General features: G+C 42.3%; 1 protein-coding gene across 2 annotated transcripts; it reads left to right on the forward strand.

Moving 5' to 3' along the window:
• Positions 1–1,594: 1,594 nt before the first annotated feature.
• On the forward strand, positions 1,595–22,456 carry LOC132769690 (prenylated Rab acceptor protein 1). 2 transcript variants are annotated; one of them, XM_067461855.1, is made up of 6 exons: positions 1,595–1,699; positions 4,178–4,268; positions 6,438–6,653; positions 9,769–9,866; positions 18,457–18,558; positions 20,268–22,456. In XM_067461855.1, exons 2-6 carry the CDS (start codon positions 4,189–4,191, stop codon positions 20,354–20,356), a joined length of 585 nt encoding a protein of 194 aa, XP_067317956.1. In that variant the 5' UTR covers positions 1,595–1,699; positions 4,178–4,188; the 3' UTR covers positions 20,357–22,456. The 2 variants fall into 2 exon arrangements, with proteins under 2 accessions (XP_067317956.1, XP_067317958.1); XM_067461857.1 differs by lacking the exon at positions 1,595–1,699 and adding an exon at positions 1,837–1,893.
• Positions 22,457–25,012: the final 2,556 nt, after the last annotated feature.

Raw genomic sequence — 25,012 nt, forward strand, 5'->3', positions numbered from 1 at the left:
GCCTGCACTAAAACACAATCGGCGTTGACAAGATTACCACCTGCCAGCTGCAGAAGGCCACCTTACTGGGATCTGCACACATTATTCGGCGATACATCACACAGTCCTAGAAACTTGGGAAGGGTCCGATGTGTGATCCAAGACAACAGCCAGCGGAGCGTCTGCTGTGGACTCATGTTGTGGTGTTTCTAATAATAATAATAATAATAATAATGGAAATGAAATATACAAATACCAATAATAATAATAATAATAATGTAGGAAAATGAAATATATCAATATAATAATAATGTCAATATAACGGTAATAAAGTAGGAAATGAAATATACCAATAATAATAATAATGTAGGAAAATGAAATATGCCAATAATAATATTAGTAGTAGTAATGTAGGGAAATGAACTGTATCAATAATAATAATAATAATAATAATGTAGGAAAATGAAATATATCAATAATAATAATAATGTAGTAAAATGAAATATATAATTAATAATAATAATAGTAATGTAGGGAAATGAAATATATCAATGCTAATAATAATGCCAATATAACAGTAATAATGTTGGAAAATGAAATATACCAATAATAATAATAACAATGTAGGAAAATGAAATATACTAATATAATACCACTAATATTGTAAGAATATGAAAATAATAATAATAATAATAATAATAATAATGATATAGGAAAATGAAATATCCCAGTAATAATAATAATAATGTAGGAAAATGAAATATATTAATATAAGACTACTAATACTGTAAGAATATGAAAATAATAATAATAATAATGAGATAGGAAAATGAAATATGCCAATAATAATATTAGTAGTAGTAATGTAGGGAAATTAACTGTATCAATAATAATATTAATAATAATAATGTAGGAAAATGAAATATATCAATAATAATAACAATAATGTAAGAAAATGAAGTATATAATTAATAATAATAATAGTAATGTAGGGAAATGAAATATATCAATGCTAATAATAATGTCAATATAACAGTAATAATGTAGGAAAATGAAATATACCAATAATAATAATAATGTCAATATAACAGTAATAATGTTGGAAAATGAAATATACCAATAATAATAATAACAATGTAGGAAAATGAAATATACTAATATAATACCACTAATATTGTAAGAATATGAAAATAATAATAATAATAATAATGATATAGGAAAATGAAATATCCCAGTAATAATAATAATAATAATGTAGGAAAATGAAATATATTAATATAAGACTACTAATATTGTAAGAATATGAAAATAATAATAATGATGATATAGGAAAATGAAATATGCCCATAATAATAATAATAATAACAGGAAGAAGGAATAAAATATTCCAAGAGAAAGAGAGAAGAAGAAAAAGGAAAATAAATAGGGAAAAGATAAATAAGGAAATTAGTTCCTAAAGGAGCAAATATTCCATTGCCTAAAGGGAAACAACACAACTCTAGGCCAGAGAGGCTTCTGTGGCTGAGGAGAAAGCCAGGCCTGCTGGGAGTGGTAGTCCGCGCCGCTCTGGAGCCAGGCCTGCGTCTTCCTTGGCGAGGGAGGCGCGAGACTACACTTCCCGGCAGGCTCCGCGGCCAGGGGAGGCGGTGTCACTTTAGCCCCGCCCCCTCCGGGTTGCCACGCAGGCTTGGCGCCGCCGGACGGACCGAGGAGAAAGCAGGTGAGCGCTCCCTCGCGAGGAGGGGGGAGGCGGTTGCTAGGGGCAACCAGAGCATCCTGGAGGGCCACGACTAGGCCCGAAGCCCTTGGTTTCCTGTTGTGGGGACCCGCCTTGGGGCCCCATCTTCTGGGCGAAGGCAGGCAGGGGCTTTTTGGGAGGAGGGGGTCTCTCTCCAGGAAAACCTCCCCTGCAAGGTAGGCCCCAAAAGCCTTGCCCCTATAGCTCTGTCTGTACATTGTACATGCCATAGAGATCTAGCTATAGAGATATACATACACACAGGTACATTGCATGCCCCAGGCATCTCTCTCTCTCTCACTATCTCCCTCTTGTCCTTGTTCCTGTCTGTATGTCCATTGAATGACCCCAACCATATATATATATACGCACACACATATACATATACACATGTACATTGAATGCCCCAGACCTACACACACACACATATGCACACACACATATATATTGAATATATAGTTACACACACATATATGGATAAACATACATATATATAGGTAGATATATATACACACACACATTGATATACATACATGTACATTGAATACCCCAGACCTACACACCCTCACACACATATGCACACACACATATATATTGAATATATACTTACACACACATATACGGATAAACATACATATATATAGGTAGATATATACACACACACACATTGATATACATACATGTACATTGAATACCCCAGACCTACACACCCTCACACACATATGCACACACACACATATATATTGAATATATAGTTACACACACATATACAGATAAACGTACATATATATAGGTAGATATATACACACACATATTGATATACATACACACATGTACATTGAATGCCCCAGATCTATACACATACACATGTATGCACATACACATATATATTGAATATAGACATACTTACTACTGTTGCGGTTAGGTGATCCCTCGTTTTCCGAGGAGGATTGTCTTCCAGTGTTCTTGTGGGTCCGTATGTGGCTGTGGAGCCCTATTCTTGACCCGCATCTTCTCCCTCAGTGAGGGCATTGGTTTCCAGGTGGAAGGCGGTCTCGGTCGGGGTTGGCTTGACACGCCTTCCTCCTGGCACGTTTCTCTCTTTCACTCTCCATTTGTGCCTCTTCAAATTCTGCAGCACTGCTGGTCACAGCCGATCTCCAGCTGGAGCGCTCAAGGGCCAGGGCTTCCCAGTTCTCAGTGTCTATGCCAGAGGTTTGTAGGTTGGCTTTGAGCCCATCTTTCAATCTCTTTTCCTGTCCTCCAACATTCCGTTTTCCGTTCTTGAATTCGGAGTAGAGTAACTGCTTTGGGAGATGGTGGTTGGGCATCCAGACAACGTGGCTGGTCCAGTGGAGTTGATGGCGGAGGACTATCGCTTCAATGCTGGTGGTCTTTGCTTCTTCTTCCAGCATGTTGACATTTCCCTGCCTGTCTTCCCAGGAGATTTGCAGGATTTTCCGAAGGCAGCGGTGATGGAATCGTTCCAGGAGTTGCATGTGACATCTGTAGACAGTCCATGTTTTGCAGGCGTAAAGCAGGGTTTGGAGGACAATAGCTTTATCAACAAGCACCTTGGTATCCCTACGGATGTCTCAGAAAAATGCTGCACTTAGAAAAATGCTGCACTTGCAGAGTTCAGGCGGTGTTGTATTTCTGTGTCGATGTTGACTTTGGTGGAGAGGTGGCTGCCAAGGGAGCGGAAATGGTCCACATTTTCTAATGAAACTGTATCTCTGGCATTGGGGAGGGGGTGGCTGGTGACTGCTGGAACAGCACTTTGGTTTTCTCGATGTTCAGTGACAGGCCGAGCTTCTCGTATGCTTCTGCAAAGGTGTTTAGTTAGAGTGGCTTGTAGATCTTCTTCTGAATGCGCACATACGACGTTGTCATCAGCATACTGGAGACATACTTACACATATGTGTAGATAAACATATATATAGGTAGATATATTCACATGTAAGATGGCTTTTAAGCAACCTTTAATGTGAATATAAGTGATTTTAATTTTTGTATATATTTATGGTTTTATGTCCTGGCATTGAATGTTTGCCGTATATATGTTGTGCTCTGCCCTGAGTCCCCTAAGTTGAGGTGTAAAGGGCAGAATATAAATGTTTTAAATATATATTGCACATACACATATATTGATATATACACACATATATAGGTAAATATGCACACACATTAACATAACTCAAAAACCACTGGATGAATGGACACCAAATTTGGACACAATACACTTATCAGGCCAACGAGCGACCATCACTCAGAAAAACACTGAAAAACACAACAGAAGGGACTTAAAAAGCAAAAAACAATACATTACAATGCATCCGCAGAACCACATATACACGGATATACAAACACATATATACAGACTGGGCCACAGCAACATGTGGCAGGGGATGGCTAGTATATAAAATAAATACTAACTTTACTCTCTTTTTGTCCTACAGACGGGATCAGAATGGCGAGCAAAACCAGTCCGGAGCATCTCTTCAATCCGGCCACGGAGATGGAGACGGCCGGGACAGTGCTGGGCACCAAGTAAGGGTCAAGGAATATTATGACATGATGCATCCATCCTTCCACATACCATCATTTGGGGGAAAGGATGCTTTTAGGCCCAGAAATCATTTATGGGGCACTTCCTGCACCTGTTGATAGATAGATAAAAAGATAGATAGATAGATAGATAGATAGATAGATAGATACCCTGTTTCCCCAAAAATAAGACAGCGTATTATATTAATTTCAGCTCCCAAAGATGCACTACGTCAGTGTTTCTCAACCTGGGGGTCGGGATCCCTGAGGGGGTCATGAGGGGGTGTCAGAGGGGTCGCCAAAGACCATCAGAAAACACAATATTTTCTGGTGGGCATCGGGATTCTGTGTGGGAAGTTTGGCCCAATTCTATCATTTGTGGGGTTCAGAATGCTCTTTGATTGCAGGTGAACTATAAATCCCAGCAACTACACCTCCCAAATGATAAAAATCAATCCAGCCCCCGACCCCACCATTATTCAAATTTGGACGTATCAGGTATTTGTGCCATATTTGGTCCGGTGAATGAAAATACATTCTGAATATCAGATATTTACATTACATTTTAAACAGAGGCTGGATGGCCATCTGTCAGGGGTACTTTGAATCCAATTTTCCTGCTTCTTGACAGAATGGGGTTGGACTGGATGCCCCTTGAGGTCTCTTCCAACTCTAGGATTCTATGATTCTATAATTCATAGCAGTAGCCAAAATTACAGTTACGAAGTAGCAGCGAACATTATTTTATGGTTGGGGGTCACCACAAAATGGGGGGCTGTATTAAGGGGTCACGGCACTAAGAAGTTTGAGAACCACTGCACTACGTCTTCTTTTCAGAGAACATCTTATTTTTCCATGAAGAAGAATTCACATTTATTGTTGAACAAAAAAAAAAAAGAACATTTATTATATATCTGTACAGTACTTGTCAGTCTATATAAATAAAAATGTCATGTTCGTTTGTGGGATGAACATAACTCAAAAATCACTGGGTGAATTGACACAAAATTGGGACACAAGACACCTCTCAGGCCAACAAGTGACCAAAACACTGAAAAACACACTGGAAGAGACTTAAAAAGCCAAAAAAAATAAAAAAATGCATTGCAATACATGCGCAAACCCACATATATACACATATACACAAATATATACACACATACACATATATATATATACACAGGGGACTAGTTGTCCCCTGCCACACATTGCTGTGGCCCAGTCTGTGTATATGTGCTTTGTGTATTTATATGTGTGTGTGTATGTGTATGTGTGTGTTTGCGTAAATATATGTGGTTTGCTCATGCGTTGTCATGTAATTTTTTGGTTTTTTGGCTTTTAGGTCCCTTCTGCTGTGTTTTTCAGTGTTTGTATGAGTGATGGTCACTCCTTGGCCTGAGACGTGCCTTGTGTTCAAATTTGGTGCCACTTCATCCAGTGGTTTTTGGGTTATGCTAATCCCACAAGTGAACATTACATTATATTGTCGAAGGCTTTCATGGCCGGAATCACTGGGTTGTTGTAGGTTTTTTCGGGCTATATGGCCATGTTCTAGAGGCATTCTCTCCTGACGTTTCGCCTGCATCTATGGCAAGCATCCTCAGAGGTTTAGTAGGGTCTGTTCGAACATTACATTTTTATTTATATAGATAATAATAATATAATTTAAATTTAATAATAAAATATTTTAAAAAATAATTTAATATGATGATGATGATAATAATAAATATACCGGCTCTTATAAGTTATTATGGTACTTGAAGTAAAAAAAAAAAAACCTGTAGTGAGGGCTGAAGTTGGCCCAGGTCTGAGAGTTTATAATTATGATTATATTTAATGTATTATCGAAGGCTTTCATGGCCAGAATCACTGGGTTGTTGTAGGTTTTTTCGGGCTATATGGCCATGTTCTAGAGGCATTCTCTCCTAAACGTCAGGAGAGAATGCCTCTAGAACATGACCATATAGCCCGAAAAAACCTACAACAACCCAGTGATTGAATTTGTTTTCATGCCGCTTTAATTTCTCTTGGAAGGGATGTGGGAAAGCGGTTCTTCTTCTCGCAACCTGGGGAATGGGCTCTGTTGAGGATCGTGGAGTGGGGCTTGGGCAACCTTTGACCCTCTTGGCCTTTGACTCCTCCTTGTGCCCCCCCCCCCCCCCCCCGCTGCAGGATCCCCCTCCCGGCAGCCCTTCTTCCCCCGGGTCCGGCCAAGGAGTGGCTGGACCAGCGCCGCGCCACCATCCGCCCCTGGGCCAACTTCGTGGACCAGCGCCGCTTCGGGAAGCCGCGCAACTTTGGGGAGCTCTGCAAGCGCCTGGTCCGCAACGTGGAGTACTTCCAGAGCAACTACGTCTTCGTCTTCCTCGGCCTCATCCTCTACTGCCTGTGAGTGAGTCAGTGAGTGAGTCAGTGAGTGAGTGGCGCCTCAGGGGTTGCCCTCGAGCCTTGAGATGTCTTTTTTCGCTTGCTGAGGTGTTCCTGCGAGAATCTCTTTCGATCTCTTGATTTAAGCTGTTGGCATGGTTGAGTTGTCTCCACTCAAAGCATCAAGTCCTTGCAGACGGCCAATTCTCTCACACCAGAAGCGACTTGCAGTTTCTCAAGTCGCTCCTGAGACGACAAAAAAATAATAATCAAGTAAACATCCCTTCATTTAAGCCCAAGCTTGACCAAGAAGCCATGAGGTCATGTTGAACACACACACATACACAAATACTTAATGTCTGTGTAGTGTTTAGAAGAAGAAGAAGAGGTGACAATGTACAATGTTAATTTACTAACAACTGGAATGGTATTTTTAGATGCATATGACAATAGTTAAACATTAGAGACATAATGTTTGTGTCGTGTTAAGAGAAGTAGAAGAGAAGATGACAACGTCACAGTGAAGCCTCATACAATATTAATTTGCTAACAAAGGGAGTTGAAACTTTAGATTTATATGGCAATAGTAACACACACACACATATACAAATGCATAATGTTTGTGTAGCGTTTAAAAGAAGAAGAAAAGATGACAATGTAAGTTGGACAATATTAATTTACTAACAATTGGAATTGGATTTTTAGATTTATATACAGACACACAAATACATGGATTTTTAGATTTATATATACACACACACACACACACAAATACATAATGTTTGTGTAGTGTTTAGAAGAAGAAGAAGAGATGACAATGTACAATGTGAATTTACTAACAAATGGAATGGGATTTTTAGATGTATATTTCAATAGTTAAACATTAGAGACATAATGTTTGTGTCGTGTTAAGAAGAAGATGACAACGTCACAGTGAAGCCTCATACAATATTAATTTACTAACAAAGGGAATTGAAACTTTAGATTTATATGGCAATTATTATTATTATTATTATTATTATTATTATTATTATTATCTTTATTTGTACCCCGCTAACATCTCCCAAAGGACTTGGTGCGGCTTACAAAGGCCAAGGCCCTCAGTAAAAACAACAGCATAAGAAATACAACAATAAAACTCATAAAACAAACCAAAAAACATTAAAGCAATAACAGTAAAACATCAAAACAATACATCATGACACATTTAAAACTGGGGCCGGGCCAAATGTAATGAATAAATTAAAAGTGCTGGACATATATGGCAATAGTAACACACACACATATACAAATACATAATATTTGTGTAGCGTTTGAAAGAAGAAGAAAAGATGACAATGTAAGTTATACAATATTAATATACTAACAACTGGAACTGGGTTTTTAGATTTATACACACACACACACACAAATACATAATGTTTGGGTAGTGTTCAATGAAGAAAATGTAACATAGTGAATTCTCACTTATACAATATTAATTTACTAACAGAATGGAAACTTTAGATTTCTATGGCAATAGTAGAATTATATACACACACACACATATACAAATACATAATGTAAGTGTAGTGTTTAAAAGAAGAAGAAAAGATGACAATGTAAGTTAGACAATATTAATTCACTAACAACCAGATTTGGATTTTTAGATTTATATACACACAGACTCACAATGTTTGTGTAGTGTTTAATGAAGAAAAGAGGATAATGTAACATAGTGAATTCTCACTTTTGCAATATTAATTTACTAACAAAGAGAATGGAAACTTAGATTTATATGGCAATAGTAAGAATTATATATACACACACACACATATATACAAATACACAATGTTTGTGTAGCGTTTAAAAGAAGAAGAAAAGAGGATAATGTAACATAGTCAATTCTCACTTTTGCAATATTAATTTACTAAGAAAGAGAATGGAAACTTAGATTTATATGGCAATAGTAAGGATTATATATATACACACACATATATACAAATACACAATGTTTGTGTAGCGTTTAAAAGAAGAAGAAAAGATGACAATGTAACATAGTGAATTCTCGTTATACAATATTAATTTACTAACAAAGAGAATGGAAACCTTAGATTTATATGGCAATAGTAAAATTATACACACACACACATATACAAATACATAATATTTGTGTAGCATTTAAAAGAAGAAGAAAAGATGACAATGTAAGTTAGATAATATTAATTCACTAACAACTGGAATTGGATTTTTAGATTTATATACACACAGACACAAAATGTTTGTGTAGAAAAGAAGAAAAGATGACAATGTAACATAGTGAATTCTCACTTATACAATATTAATTTACTAACAAAGAGAATGGAAACTTAGATTTATATGGCAATAGTAAGAATTATACACACACACACATATACAAATACATAATATTTGTGTAGCATTTAAAAGAAGAAGAAAAGATGACAATGTAAGTTAGACAATATTAATTCACTAACAACCGGAATTGGATTTTTAGATTTATACAAACACACACACACAAATACATGATGAAGAAAAGAGGACAATGTAACATAGTGAATCCTCACTTATACAATATTAATTTACTAACAAAGAGAATGGAAACTTTAGATTTATATGGCAATAGTAAAATTATATATATATATATATATATATATATATACACACACACACACACACACACACACACACACATACACACACATACACACACACACACACATATAAATAATTTTGTGCTTATGTTGTTTATTTTGTATATTTTTGGTGTTTGTTACTTGGAAACCGCCTTGAGTCATCTTGGGGAGATAGAGCAGTATATAAATAAAGTTGTTGTTGTTGTTACTGTTATTATTATTATTATTATTATTATTATTATTGAATACATAATGTTTATGTAGTGTTTAAAAAGAGAAGAAGAAAAATGGGAGTGGGGAGATGGTGGCAGGGTATAAATATAGTTTATTATGATTTGTTATTGTTTATTGTTGATATCCTGCTTCTCTCCCACGTGCCACCTGAAGCAGCTGGCATGGCTTCGTATTATGCAGGACAGGTGTGTGCTCCTGAGCGTTGTCTCTTTGTGAAATGAGCGGAGTCAAGGCCTTGCCTCTCTTTCTCTCTCTGTCTCTCCCGTTAGCATCACGTCTCCACTCCTCCTGATTGCGCTGGCCGTCTTCTTTGGAGCCTGTTACATCATCTACCTGAAGACCCAGCACTCCCAGTTGGTCCTCTTTGGTGAGTGGGGAGGGAGGGAGGGCCCTAGAACCTGCCCTGTTTGGCAAAGCAGGTAAACACAGCATTGAAAGAAACCTGCAGAATAATAACAGGATGTCTTAAACCAGGGGTCCTCAGAGTTTTAAAACCGGAGGCCAGTTCACTGTTCCTCAGACCGCTGGAGGGCCGGACTATATAGAATCCCAGAGTTGGAAGAGACCTCCTGGGCCATCATCCAGTCCAACCCCATTCTGCCCAGAAGCAGGAATATTGCATTCAAAGCACCCCCCACAGATGGCCATCCAGCCTCTGTTCAAAAGCTTCCAAAGAAGGAGCCTCCACCACACTCCCTCCGGGGCAGAGAGTTCCACTGCTGAACATAGAATCCTAGAGTTGGACGAGACCTCCTGGGCCATCATCCAGTCCAACCCCATTCTGCCAAGAAGCAGGAATATTGCATTCAAAGCACCCCTGACAGATGGCCATCCAGCCTCTGCTTAAAAGCTTCCAAAGGAGGAGCCTCCACCACACTCCCTCCGGGGCAGAGAGTTCCACTGCTGAACATAGAATCCTAGAGTTGGACGAGACCTCCTGGGCCATCATCCGGTCCAACCCCATTCTGCCAAGAAGCAGGAATATTGCATTCAAAGCACCCCTGGCAGATGGCCATCCAGCCTCTGTTTAAAAGCTTCCAAAGAAGGAGCCTCTACCACACTCCCTCCGGGGCAGAGAGTTCCACTGCTGAACATAGAATCCTAGAGTTGGACGAGACCTCCTGGGCCATCATCCGGTCCAACCCCATTCTGCCAAGAAGCAGGAATATTGCATTCAAAGCACCCCTGGCAGATGGCCATCCAGCCTCTGCTTCAAAGCTTCCAAAGAAGGAGCCTCCACCACACTCCCTCTGGGGCAGAGAGTTCCACTGCTGAACATAGAATCCTAGAGTTGGAAGAGATCTCCTGGGCCATCATCCAGTCCCACCCCATTCTGCCAAGAAGCAGGAATATTGCATTCAAATCACCCCTGACAGATGGCCACCCAGCCTCTGTTTAAAAGCTTCCAAAGAAGGAGCCTCCACCACACTCCCTCCGGGGCAGAGAGTTCCACTGCTGAACGGCTCTCACAGTCAGGAAGTTCTTCCTCATATTCAGATGGAATCTCCTCTCTTGCAGTTTGAAGCCATTCCTCCATTGCGCCCTGGTCTCCAGGGAAGCAGAAAACAAGCTTGCTCCCTCCTCCTCCTCCCTGTGGCTTCCTCTCACATCTTGATCCATGGCCCTCATCATGTCTCCTCTCATCCTTCTCTTCTTCAGGCTAAACATGCCCAGCTCCTTAAGCCGCTCCTCATAGGGCTTGTTCTCCAGACCCTTGATCATTTTAGTCTTCCTCTTCCTCTGGACACATTCCAGCTTAGAGTCAATATCTCTCTTGAATTGTGGTGCCCAGAATTGGACACAATATTCCAGGTAACGTGGTCTAACCAAAGCGGAATAGAGCATGGGGAGCATGACTTCCCTGGATTCTAGACACTATAGAGGCCAAAATCCCATTGGCTTTTTCTGCCGCCACATCACATTCCTGGCTCATGTTTAACTTGTTGTCCATGAGGACCCCAAGATCTTTTTCACACGTACTGCTCTCGAGCCAGGCCTCATCGTCCCCCATTCTGTCTCTTTGCATTTCGTTTTTCCTTCCAAAGTGGAGTATCTTGCATTTGTCACTGTTGAACTTCATTTTGTGAGTTTTGGCCCTTCATCTCTCTAATCTGTCAAGATCATTTTGAATCCTGCTCCTGTCCTCTGGAGTATTGGCTCTCCCTCCCAATTTGGTCCCGTCTGCAAACTTGATGATCCTGCCTTCTCGCCCTTCATCCAAGTCATTAATAAATCATGCCTTCTCGCCCTTCATCTACATCGTTCATAACGATGTAGATGAAGGGCGAGAAGGCATGATCATCAAGTTTTTAAAAACACTATGATTAAATTCCTATACACATTGCACATATCTTATTTTGAAGTAAAAAAACAAACAAAATAGTAACAAATACAATATTTTATTTATTTATTTACGACATTTATAAGCTGCCCCTCTCATTTCTTTATTTCTTTATGTACAGTATTTATATACCGCTTTTCTCACCCCTGGTGGGACTCAAAGTGCTTTACACATAGAAAATGGCAAAAATTCAATGCCGTACAACTACAATAGTAAAACGACACATTAGACATAAATCATAATTAACAGAGTACATCACCAAAATCAGGACGAAGGAGCAGATCTTACCTCCTTTGGGAGTGTGTTCAATAGGCGAGGGGCCACAGCCGAGAAGGCCCTGCTCCTCATCCCCACCAAACGCATTTGTCACCCCAAAGGGAACTCAGAACAGTAATAATATAATATAATATATATTATACTAGCCGTCCCATGCCAGGCGTTGCTGTGGCCCAGTCTGGTGTTCTCAAAAATAAAGTAATGAGAAAGTGTTGGTTTCTAATATATATAATGTCTTGATGTTGTTGTTTCTTTGTCAGTAGAGATTGTCTGGTTTGCCTACTCTGGAACATGTAACATATTATTGTCCTTCTTTAGGGGTCCCTTTCAAATTTATCGTACTATATCTCTCTGGGAGATTGATTTTATCATTTGGGAGTTGTAGTTGCTGGGATTTGTAGTTCACCAACAATCAAAGAGCATTCTGAACCCCACCAACGATGGAATTGGGCCAAACTTGGCACACAGTTCTCCCATGAGCAACAGAAAATACTGGAAGGGTTTGGTGGGCAGTGTCCTTTGGTTTTGGAGTTGTAGTTCACCGACATCCAGAGATCACCGTGGACTCAAACAATGATGGATCTGGACCAAACTCTACACGAATACTCAATATGCCCAAATGTGAACACTGGTGGAGATTGGGGGAAATAGACCTTGACATTTGGTAGTTGTAGTTGCTGGGATTTATAGTTCACATACAATCAAAGAGCATTCTGAACCCCACCAACGATGGAATTGGGCCAAACTTGGCACACACAACCCCCATGACGAACAGAAAAAACTGTGTTTTCTGATGGTCTTTGGTGACCCCCCCTGACACCCCCTTGCGACCCCCCCCAGGGGTCCCGACCCCCGGGTTGAGAACCACTGATCTATATCTATGGCTGGATGGTTCTTTGTCAGGAGGGCTTTGTTTGTGTTTTCTTGCCCGGGTGAAGGGAGTTAGACTGGGTGGCCTTAAGTATTTTCTGTTGGTCATGGGGGTTCTGGGTAGGAAGTTTAGCCCAATTCCATCATTGGTGGAGTTCAGAATGCTCTTTGATTGTAGGTGAACTATAAATCCCAGTAACTACAACTCCCAAATGTCAAGGTCTCTTTTCCCCAAACTCCATCTGCGTTCATATTTGGGCATATGGAATATTCGTGCCAAATTTGGTCCAGATCCATCATTGTTTGAGTCCACAGTGCTCTCTGGATGTAGGTGAACTACAACTCCCAAACTCAAGGTCAATGCCAACAAAACCATTCTGGTGTTTTCAGTTGGTCATGGGAGTCCTTTGAGCTAAGTTTGGCCCAATTTCATCATTGGCGGAGTTTAGAATGCTCTTTGATTGTAGGTGAACTATAAATCCCAGCAACTACAACTCCCAAATGACTAAATCAATTTTTGTTGAGTGGAGGACGTACATTGGGTTGTGTGGTGTCTTGTGTCCAAATTTGGTGTCAATTCGCCCAGTGGTTTTTGAGTTCTGTGAATACCACAAACGAACATTACATTTTTATTTATATAGATTACATTATTACCATATATTATAATATATCATATTATATATTATATTATTACCATGGCACAATATTAATATTATATATTATATATGACATTGTACTATAACATTAGACTGTAATATTATTGGTAATATTGCATTTAATATATAATTTAATATAATTTATTAAATTATTATTATTTATTAAATTTAATTATTATTAAAATTATTTAATTTATATAATATTTAATTTAATATATAATTATAATATCATATTATTATTAGTTATATTATATTGTATTACATTATAATATTATCAATATCATAGAATCATAGAATCATAGAATCAAAGAGTTGGAAGAGACCTCATGGGCCATCCAGTCCACCCCCATTCTGCCAAGAAGCAGGAATATTGCATTCAAATCACCCCTGACAGATGGCCATCCAGCCTCTGCTTAAAAGCTTCCAAAGAAGGAGCCTCCACCACACTCCCTCCGGGGCAGAGAGTTCCACTGCTGAACGGCTCTCACAGTCAGGAAGTTCCTCCTAATATCTGTGGAATGACCAGGGTGGGACAAAGAACTCTTGTCTGCTGGAGCTAGGTGTGAATGTTTCAACTGATCACCTTGATTAGCATTGGATGGCCTGGCAGTGCCTGGGGCAATTGTTTGTTGAGAGGTGATTAGATGTCCTTGTATGGAAAACGAAGAACTACTTTAACTCAAGGTTATGGAATCCTGGATCTGCACTTTGATCTTTTGGCAGAAAAGGCGAAGCAGCTTATAAAAATTTAAGACTCCATAGCATTGCACCATAGCAGTCAAACTGGTGTCAAACTGCATTAATTCTGCAGTGTAGATGCACTCTCACAACCACCATGTCAGACTACATAGAGAAGCCATTGAAATCCACAAGAAGCATGTGGACAATTTCAACAGAAAGGAGGAAACCATGAAAATGAACAAAATCTGGCTACCAGTATTAAAAAAAACTCTAAAATTACAACAGCACAACAACAGAGAGGAAACAAACAAGGACATCTAATCACCTCTCAACAAACAATTGCCCCAGGCACTGCCAGGCCATCCAATGCTAATCAAGGTGGTCAGTTGAAACATTCGCACCTAGCTCCAACAGACAAGAGTCCTTTGTCCCACCCTGGTCATTATTCCACAGATATATAAACCCCTTTTCCTACTTCCAACAGACTTCACTACCTCTGAGGATGCTTGCCATAGATGCAGGCGAAACGTCAGGAGAAAAATTGCCTCCAGAACATGGCCATATAGCCCGAAAAAACCTACAACAACCCAATTCTGCATCTGTATGCTTGTCCAAATCCACAAGAAGCATGTGGACAACAGAAAGGAGGAAACCATGAAAATGAACAAAAACTGGACACCAGCATTAAAAAAACTCAAAAATTACAACAGCAGAACAACAGAGAGGAAACAATCAGGCACATCTAATCACCTCTCAAGAAAACATTGCCCCAGGCACTGCCAGGCCATCCAATGCTAATCAAGGTGGTCAGTTGAAACATTCACACCTAGCTCCAGCGGACAAGAGTCCTTTGTCCCACCCTGGTCATTCCACAGATATATAAACCCATTTTCTTAGTTCCAACAGACCTCACTACCTCTGAGGATGCTTGCCATAGATGCAGGCGAAACGTCAGGAGAGAATGCCTCTAGAACAGTGGTTCTCAACCTTCCTAATGCCGTGACCCCTGAATCCAGTCCCCCATGTGGTGTTGACCCCCAACCATAATATTGTTTTTGTTTTTACTACATAACTGTCATTTTACTACTGTTATAAATCATAATGTAAATATCAGATATCCAGGATGCATTTTCATTCACTGGACCAAACTGGGCACAAATACCCAATACACCCAAATGTGAATGCCAGTGGGGTTGGGAGAGGAATTGATTTTCTCATTTGGGAGTTGTAGTTGCTGGGATTTATAGTTCACTTATAATCAAAGAGCATTCTGAACTCCACCAGTGATGGATTTGAACCAAACTCGGCTCCCATGACCAATGAAAAACACTGGAAGGGTTTCATGGGCATTGACCTTGAGTTTGGGAGTTGTAGTTCACTTATATACAGAGGGCACTGTGGACTCATGCCATGGTGGATCTGGACCAAACTTGGCATGAATGCTCAATATGCCCAAATGTGAACACTGGTGGAGTCTGGGGAAAATAGATCTTGAATCATAGAATCATAGAATCCTAGAATCCTAGAGTTGGAAGAGACCTCCTGGGCCATCATCCAGTCCAACCCCATTCTGCCAAGAAGCAGGAATATTGCATTCAAATCACCCCTGACAGATGGCCATCCAGCTTCTGCTTCAAAGCCTCCAAAGAAGGAGCCTCCACCACACTCCGGGGCAGAGAGTTCCACTGCTGAACGGCTCTCACAGTCAGGAAGTTCTTCCTAATGTTCAGGTGGAATCTCCTCTCTTGTAGTTTGAAGCCATTGTTCCGCGTCCTAGTCTCCAAGGAAGCAGAAAACAAGCTTGCTCCCTCCTCCCTGTGGCTTCCTCTCACATATTTATACATGGCATTTGGGTGTTGTAGTTGCTGGGATTTCTAGTTCATTACAATCAAAGAACATTCTGAACTCCACCAACGATAGAATTGGCTCAAACTTCCCACATGGAATCCCCATGACCATCAGAAAATACTGTGTTTCCTGATGGTCTTTGGCGACCCCTCTGACACCCCCTCGTGACCCCCTCAGGGGTCCCGACCCCCAGGTTGAGAAACACTGCTGTAGAACATGGTCATATAGCCCGAAAAAACCTATAACAACCCAATTCTGCATCTGTATGTTTGTCCATTGTGCCCTGCCTCTTGCACAGAGGAAGAATTGTTGGAGGCTACAGACAATGCTGTTGCTGTCGCCCGTTTTTGGTCAAAGGATATTTAACCGCCTGCGCTCCTTCTATTTTTATCAGTTTTATACTAATTTATGCAAAGCTTTTGATACGGAAATAAAAATAAACACCTTCTTTGGAAGCTGTACCTCCCTGATTGGCCACCAGGGGGCGGTGTATCCACAGGAATATTGTTTGGGTCTTCCTTCGTCTCCAAGTTACAAACAAGAGAGGTTCTCTAGATTTGTTCTCAAGTTGAATTTGTTTGTAAGTCGGAACAAGGACATTTCTAAAGTGGAATTCCAACCACACACACACACGTATACAAATACCTTCTCAGTGGTGGCCCCTCAGCTGTGGAACTCCCTCCCTAGGGATAGAATCATAGAATCAAAGAGTTGGAAGAGACCTCATGGGCCATCCAGTCCAACCCCATTCTGCCAAGAAGCAGGAATATTGCATTCAAATCACCCCTGACAGATGGCCATCCAGCCTCTGCTTAAAAGCTTCCAAAGAAGGAGCCTCCACCACACTCCCTCCGGGGCAGAGAGTTCCACTGCTGAACGGCTCTCACAGTCAGGAAGTTCTTCCTCATGTTCAGATGGAATCTCCTCTCTTGTAGTGTGAAGCCATTCTTCCATTGCGTCCTAGTCTCCAGGGAAGCAGAAAACAAGCTCCCTCCCTCCTCCTCCCTGTGGCTTCCTCTCACATACTTATACACGGCTATCATATCTCCTCTCAGCCTTCTCTTCTTCAGGCTAAACATGCCCAGCTCCTTAAGCCGCTCCTCATAGGGCTTTTTCTCCGGATATTAGATTGACCCCCTTCCCTCCTGACCTCCCGCAGAAAAGTGAAAACATGGCTTTTTAAAGCAGCCTTTGGGAACCTAGTGCAATAGATAAACATGGAATTATGTGAAATTGAATATGAGAATAGCTTCGACAGTGTTTTTGGATGCCGAGGGTAATAGTGAAGATAGTGGTTGTATATGTTTTGAAAGGTTTTAATGTATGTATTTTATTGTTCTGATATATGTATTTATTTACGACACTGATATGCTGCCCTTCTCACCCCGAAGGGGACTCAGAGCAGCTTACAAGATATATAGACATGCAATATATTATATTATTAGCATAGTACAATATCAGTATTATATATTACTATATTGTACTATTATTATTAATATCAGTATTATATATTACTATATTGTACTATTATTATTAATATCAGTATTATATATTATTTTTTTTTTATTATTTTTTTTAAATAGTTTTATTATATTATATTATATTATTATATTGTACTATTATTAGTTATATTACATGTAATATAAAATATGTAATTATAATATTGTATTATTAGTAGTATTATAATGTATTACATTATAATATTATAAGTATTATATGTATATACAATATATTATATTATTAGTAAATGTTTATTGTAATTTTTACATTGTTTTAATGGCATTGAATAGATGCCGATGTTGTAAAGCTGCCTTGAGTCACCTGTGGGTTTGAGAAAGGCGGGGTAGAAATATTGTGTGTGTGTGTGTGTGTGTATACCACTGGGTGAACTGACACCAATTCATTTGCAAGTCTGATGTTTGTAACTTGGGGACAGTCTGCTTGTAGATCTATATGTGTGTGTGTGTGTGTATATATATATATATTACTTTATATATATATGAGAGAGAGAGAGAGATAGCATTATAGATTTGGAAGGGACCCCTGAAGGCCATCCAGTCCAGCCCTGTTCTTCATTGTGAGTCGTTTGTAGGTCAGATGTTTGTATCTCAGGGATGGACCTTGGGAAGCCCATTGTTCCTCTCGTTCCTTTGAGGCAACCGGCAGAGACTTGTCTGGTGTCCTGGGGTGGCTCCATCCGGGCCATCCAGGCCTGCCTCTGTGCCCTGGGCATGCCACTCGTGTCCCCTCCTCACCCGATCCTTCCTTCTCCTTCTCTCTTCCAGGGCGGGAGCTGAGCACGGCCCACCAGTACGGCCTGGCTGGAGGGGTCTCCTTCCCCTTCTTCTGGCTGGCCGGAGCCGGGTCCGCCGTCTTCTGGGTCCTGGGTAAGTCGCTGGGTGACACTCTCGAGCACAAAACTACTCCTGTTTCAGGATGAATGGAAGTTAACCAAGCCAACACGGCCCTGGGAAGGACTTTGGAATGGGGGCTTTGGTACTAGAGCAGGGGTGTCCAACTCAAGGCCATGGCGTGTGCCCCTCTTCCAGATGCTGGGCTCCAACCCCTGCCTTCCTCCTCTTTAGGCATCAAGCATTTAGAGTTTTTGGAAGTTGAGATCCAGGAAGTTTACTGTTTCTAAAATGGAGTCTGAGTCTTGAATAATCCCAGATCATAGAATCCTAGAGTTGGAAGAGACCTGGTGGGCCATCCAGCCCAACCCTATTCTGCCAAGAAGCAGGGAGGGCCAAAGTTTGCCCATACCTGCTGCAAGGCATTCTGTCCCAAACGCTTAATGGTTCTAAAATGGAGTCTGAGCCCTGAATAGTCCCAGATCATAGAAACCTAGAGTCGGAAGAGACCTGGTGGGCCATCCAGCCCAACCCTATTCTGCCAAGAAGCAGAGAGGGCCAAAGTTTGCCCATGCCTGCTGCAAAGCATTCTGTCCCTACTGACTTCTAAAAGCTTACTGTTTCTAAAATGGAGTCTGAGTCTTGAATAGTCCCAGATCATAGAATCATAGAATCCTAGAGTTGGAGGAAACCTGGTGGGCCATCCAGCCCAACCCTATTCTGCCAAGAAGCAGGGAGGGTCGAAGTTTGCCCATGCCTGCTGCAAGGAATTTTGTCCCACTAACTTCTAAAAGCTTACTGTTTCTAAAATGGAGTCTGAGTCTTGAATAGTCCCAGATCATAGAATCATAGAGTTTTAGGACACCTGGTGGGCGATCCAACCCAACCCTATTCTGCCAAGAAGCAGGGAGGGCCAAAGTTTGCCCATGCCTGCTGCAAGGCATTCTGTCCCTACTGACTTCTAAAAGCTTACTGTTTCTAAAATGCAGTCTGAGTCTTGAATAGTCCCAGATCATAGAATCATAGAATCCTAGAGTTGGAAGAGATCTGGTGGGCGATCCAACCCAACCCTATTCTGCCAAGAAGCAGGGAGGGCCAAAGTTTGCCCATGCCTGCTACAAGGCATTCTGTCCCTACTGACTTCTAAACGCTTACTGTTTCTAAAATAGAGTCTGAGTCCTGAATAGTCCCAGATCATAGAATCCTAGAGTTGGAAGAGACCTGGTGGGCCATCCAGCCCAACCCTATTCTGCCAAGAAGCAGAGAGGGCCGAAATGTGCCCATGCCTGCTGCAAGGCATTCTGTCCCTACTGACTTCTAAAAGCTTACTAAAATGGAGTCTGAGTTTGAATAGTCCCAGATTATAGAATTCTAGAGTTGGAAGAGCCCTAGTGGGCCATCATCCCGCCCAACCCCATTCTGCCAAGAAGCAGGACAATCACCTTCAAAGCACCCCCAACAGATGGCCTTCCAGCCTCTGTTTCACAGACTCCAAAGAAGGAGCGTCCTCCAGGGCAGAGAGTTCCACTGCTGAACATCTCTCTCTCACACACAGTTAGGAAGTTCTTCCTCATGTTCAGGTGGAATCTCCATTGCGTCTAGTCTCCAGGGCAGCAGGAAACAGTCCTCATGGCGGATAAGAGGAAGGAGATGTGTTTGCCTCCAACTTCGTTCACTTCTCTCGGCAGAAGGAGATGCATGAAGCCTCTCTCTCTCCCCCCCCCCCCCCTTCACATCCGTTGCAGGTGCCACACTGGTGGTCATTGGTTCGCATGCGGCCTTCCACGAATTGGAGTCTGGGGAGACGGAGGAGCTGCAGATGGAGCCCGTCTGAACGGACGCGCCCCCCCCTCCTCGGGATCGCCCTTTTGGACCCATGCGCCTTCTTTCCTCTCATTGAACCTGCTGCTGTCACACTCTTGTTTTGCATATGCCGTGCCTCTTTCGGTTCCTGCGTGCCAGTCCCTCTCTTCTTGGAGCTCCTCAAGGGAGGGGTCTCACGCAAGGAACCCCCCCCCATTCCTTTCCCTTTTAGCCCCTCCCATTATTAAAAAGACCCGCCTCTTTCCTTTCTAGCTCCTCCCATCGCCAGGAGTCCTGCCCACTTTCCCAGCCCTTGCATTTTAGCTCCTCCCACAAATAGATGCCCCACCCCTTTCTTTTGAGCTCCTCCCACAATTTAGAGACCCCACCCCTTTCCTTTTAGCTCCTCCCACCCCTTTCCTTTTTAGTTCCACAATTAAGTGCCCCACCCTTTCCTTTTAGCTCCTCCCATAATTAAAAGACCCCCACCCTTTCCTTTTTAGTTCCTCCCATAATTAAGGAACCCCGCCCTTTCCTTTTAAGCCCCTCCCACAATTAAGTGCCCCACCCTTTCCTTTTAGCTCCTCCCATAATTAAAAGACCCCCACCCTTTCCTTTTTAGTTCCTCCCATAATTAAGGAACCCCGCCCTTTCCTTTTAAGCCCCTCCCACAATTAAGTGCCCCACCCTTTCCTTTTAGCTCCTCCCATAGTTAAAAGACCCCCACCCTTTCCTTTTTAGTTCCTCCCATAATTAAGGAACCCCGCCCTTTCCTTTTAAGCCCCTCCCACAATTAAGTGCCCCACCCTTTCCTTTTAGCTCCTCCCATAGTTAAAAGACCCCCACCCTTTCCTTTTTAGTTCCTCCCATAATTAAGGAACCCCGCCCTTTCCTTTTAAGCCCCTCCCACAATTAAGTGCCCCACCCCTTTCCTTTTAAGCTCCTCCCACAATTAAAAGACCCCCTCCCTTTTCCCTAATCCTTCCCTTATGGTTCCTCCCACAATTACAAGTCCTGCCCCCTTTCCCCCGTCCTTGCATTTTGGCTCCTCCCACCCCTTTCCTTTTATGTTCCTACAATTAAGTGCCCCACCCCTTTCTGTTTAGCCCCTCCCACAATTTAGAGACCCCCTCACCCTTTCCTTTTAAGCCCCTCCCACAATTTAGAGACCCCACCCCTTTCCTTTTAGCTCCTCCCACAATTAAGAGACCCCACCCCTTTCCTTTTAGCTCCTCCCACAATTTAGAGACCCCCACCCCTTTCCTTTTAAGCCCCTCCCACAATTTAGAGACCCCACCCCTTTCCTTTTAGCTCCTCCCACAATTAAGAGACCCCACCCCTTTCCTTTTAGCTCCTCCCACAATTTAGAGACCCCCACCCCTTTCCTTTTAGCTCCTCCCACAATTAAGACCCCACGCTTTCCTTTTTAGCTCCTCCCACAATTAAAAGACCCCATACCTTTCCTTTTTAGCCCCTCCCAAAATTAAGAGACCCCACCCCATTCCTTTTTAGTTCCTCCCACAATTAAAGGACTCCACCCTTTACTTTTAAGCCCCTTCCACAATTAAGTACCCCACCCTTTCCATTTAGCCCCTCCCACAATTAAGAGACCACACCACGTTCCTTTTAGCTCCTCTCACAATTGAAACCTCGCACTTTCCTTTTAAGCTCCTCCCACATTAAGTGCTCCACCTGTTTCCTTTTAAGCCCCTCCCACAATTAAGAGATCCCACTCTTTCCTTTGTAGCTCCTCCCACAATTAAGAAAACCCCACCCCTTTCTTTTGAGCTCCGCCCACAACCAAGACCCCACCCTTCATTTTAGCTCCTCCCACAATTAAGAGACCCCCAATCCTTTTCTAGTGCTTTCATTTTTAACTCGCCCCAGAATTAAAAGGCCTCTCCCCTTTCCCATTCCTCGCCCTTTGGCTCCTCCCACAACTACAAGTCCCGCCCCCTCCCCAGTCCTTGCCTTTTTAGCTCCTCCCTTAACAAAGCATCCCCACCCCTTTCCTGAATATTTCCTGTTTCGCTTTCCTCCTGTGTTGCTGAGAACGTTTCCTCCTTCCATGAATTTGCTGCTCTTTTCCCCCCTTTTTAATGGTGACATTAAAGAAACAAAAGTCTTGAAACCAGACTGTCAGTTGGGTGTTGAAAACACACGAGCTCCGAAATGCACAAGCTCTGAAATGCATGAGCTCTGAAACGCATGAGGTCCTAAATGCACAAGCTCCTAAAGGCATGAGCTCTGAAATGCACGAGCTCTGAAATCCAAAAGCTCTGAAATGCACAAGCTCTGAAATGCACGAGTTCTGAAATACACAAACTCCTAAATGCACGAGTTCCGAAATGCACGAGCTCTGAAATGCACGAGCTCTGAAATGCATGAGCTCTGAAATGCACAAGCTCTGAAATCCACAGGCTCTGAAATCCAGAAGCTCTGAAATGCACGAGCTCTGAAATGCATGAGCTCTGAAATCCACAAGCTCTGAAATGCACAAGCTCCGAAACGCATGAAGTCCTAAATGTACAAGCTCCGGAAATGCATGAGCTCTGAAATGCACGAGCTCTGAAATGCATGAGCTCTGCAATCCAGAAGCTCTGAAATTCACGAACTCTGAAATGCATGAGCTCTGAAATCCAGAAGCTCTGAAATAATAAATAATAAATAATAATAATAATAATAACAACAACAACACTTTATTTGTACCCCGCTACCATCTCCCCAAGGGACTCAGTGCGGCTTACATGAGGCCGAGTCCAAACACACAATACAAGCAATGATCACAACAATACAAGCAATTAAAATAAAACATAAACATATGACATTATCAATAAAACAACATACAATTAAAACTATGGCAAGGCCAGATGTAAAATTAAAATTGGAAATAGTGCTGAACATGGATGCACAAGCTCTGAAATGCACGAGCTCTGAAATGCATAAGCTCTGAAATGCACGAGCTCTGAAATCCAGAAGCTCTGAAATGTACAAGTTCCGAAATGCACGAGCTCTGAAATGCATGCACGAGCTCCAAAATGCACGAGCTCTGAAATGCACGAGTTCCGAAATGCATGACCTCTGAAATGCATGGGCTCTGAAATGCATGAGCTCTGAAATCCAGAAGCTCTGAAATGCACAAGCTCTGAAATGCATGAGCTCTGAAATCCACAAGTTCTGAAATGCATGAGCTCCGAAATGCACGAGCTCTGAAATGCATGAGCTCTGAAATCCACACGCTCTGAAATCCACACGCTCTGAAATGCACGAGCTCTGAAATGCACAAGCTCTGAAATGCACAAGCTCTGAAATGCACAAGCTCTGAAATGCATGGGCGCTGAAATCCAGAAGCTCTGAAATGCATGAGCTCTGAAATCCAGAAGCTCTGAAATGCATGAGCTCTGAAATCCAGAAGTTCTGAAATGCATGAGCTCTGAAATGCATGAGCTCTGAAATCCACAAGCTCTGAAATGCATGAGCTCCGAAATGCATGAGCTCCAAAATGCACGAGCTCCGAAAGGTCAGCCGAGGTAGCTTGCCCTGGGTGGGAAGGTGACCACAACGCAGACCCACCCAGCCTCCAAAGCACCGCAGCCACATTGGGACGAGTGGCAATGCACCAAGTCTTGCAGAGTTTAGAGTTGCGGCAATGCAGCAAACGGGGGGAACACGCAAGGAGGGATTTTGCCGGGGAAGAGCAAAGTGTTTTGCATGGGAACACCTCCCATTTTGCAAAATAAAGTAATAAATACTTAATGGTGCGGTCTTTCCTTGGAGCAAAAATGTGCAATAGCTGGATTTCCCCGTTCCCACAACGACAAAGTTTGTGCAGTTTAATCACAAGCTCTGAAATGCATGAGCTCTGAAATGCACGAGCTCCGAAATGCACGAGCTCCGAAATGCACAAGCTCCCCCCCCCCCCCCAATATTTGTAATGATGGTCCCAATGAGGAAATAATGACAGAGACCAAAACCATGTAATAACAGTTTGGAAAAGGGACCCCCCAAATGGTTCCTGGGGGCCCCTGGGCTGCCCCGCACGCATCTCCTCCGTCACCGGTCCAGCTGCTCTGTTGCCATGGCGACACCCTTCTCCATCCTCCGGTTGCCGTGGTGATGACCTCCTCCCCGTCTCCGTCCCCCTCCCATGGGAGACAGATGGAAAAAGCAATCCGATTAAATTAGCTGGGTCAAGGGGGGGGGGGAGGAGGAGGAAGGGTCATCTCAGGACAAGGCCCTTCATGCCCCCCCCCCCAACACGATGCTCTGCAGGCCAGTCTCGGCCCCAAAATGATGGGACTGGCACCGTATCTTCACCCACGTTGCATGCATGCTCACATGCATGAGAGTGACCATGCTCCCTTGCCGTGACGATGCGCCTTCTTCCATCATGTGCCAAAGCCTCTTCCGTAGACATATTGATCCGGCGCCAGCAATGACATTCGTGTGCTCTGGAGCCTGTTCAGAAGGACACGCCATGCAGCGCTGCTTTCCTTGCTTGGATCCCCTAAAGGTTATCCAGACCAACCCCTTTTAGATGGGCAGAAATGCACAATCAAAGCCCTCCCAGCGGATGACCATCCATACATGTGTGTGTATATAAATATATGTGTGTGTGTGTATGAGGTCACGAAGAGTTGGAAGCGACTGAACAAATGAACAACATACATACACACACACACACATA

Source organism: Anolis sagrei, chromosome Y (assembly GCF_037176765.1).
Source record: "Anolis sagrei isolate rAnoSag1 chromosome Y, rAnoSag1.mat, whole genome shotgun sequence".
In the NCBI taxonomy this organism is placed as follows: Eukaryota; Metazoa; Chordata; class Lepidosauria; order Squamata; family Dactyloidae; genus Anolis; species Anolis sagrei.

Bases quoted from the DNA above. Each gene is read 5' to 3' on its own strand.
- LOC132769690 (XM_067461855.1), top strand. From the start codon at position 4,189: ATGGCGAGCAAAACCAGTCCGGAGCATCTCTTCAATCCGGCCACGGAG. The intron at 4,269-6,437 runs GTAAGGGTCAAG...CCCCCGCTGCAG, and splicing joins GGGACAGTGCTGGGCACCAA to GATCCCCCTCCCGGCAGCCC. The intron at 6,654-9,768 runs GTGAGTGAGTCA...CTCTCCCGTTAG, and splicing joins GGCCTCATCCTCTACTGCCT to CATCACGTCTCCACTCCTCC.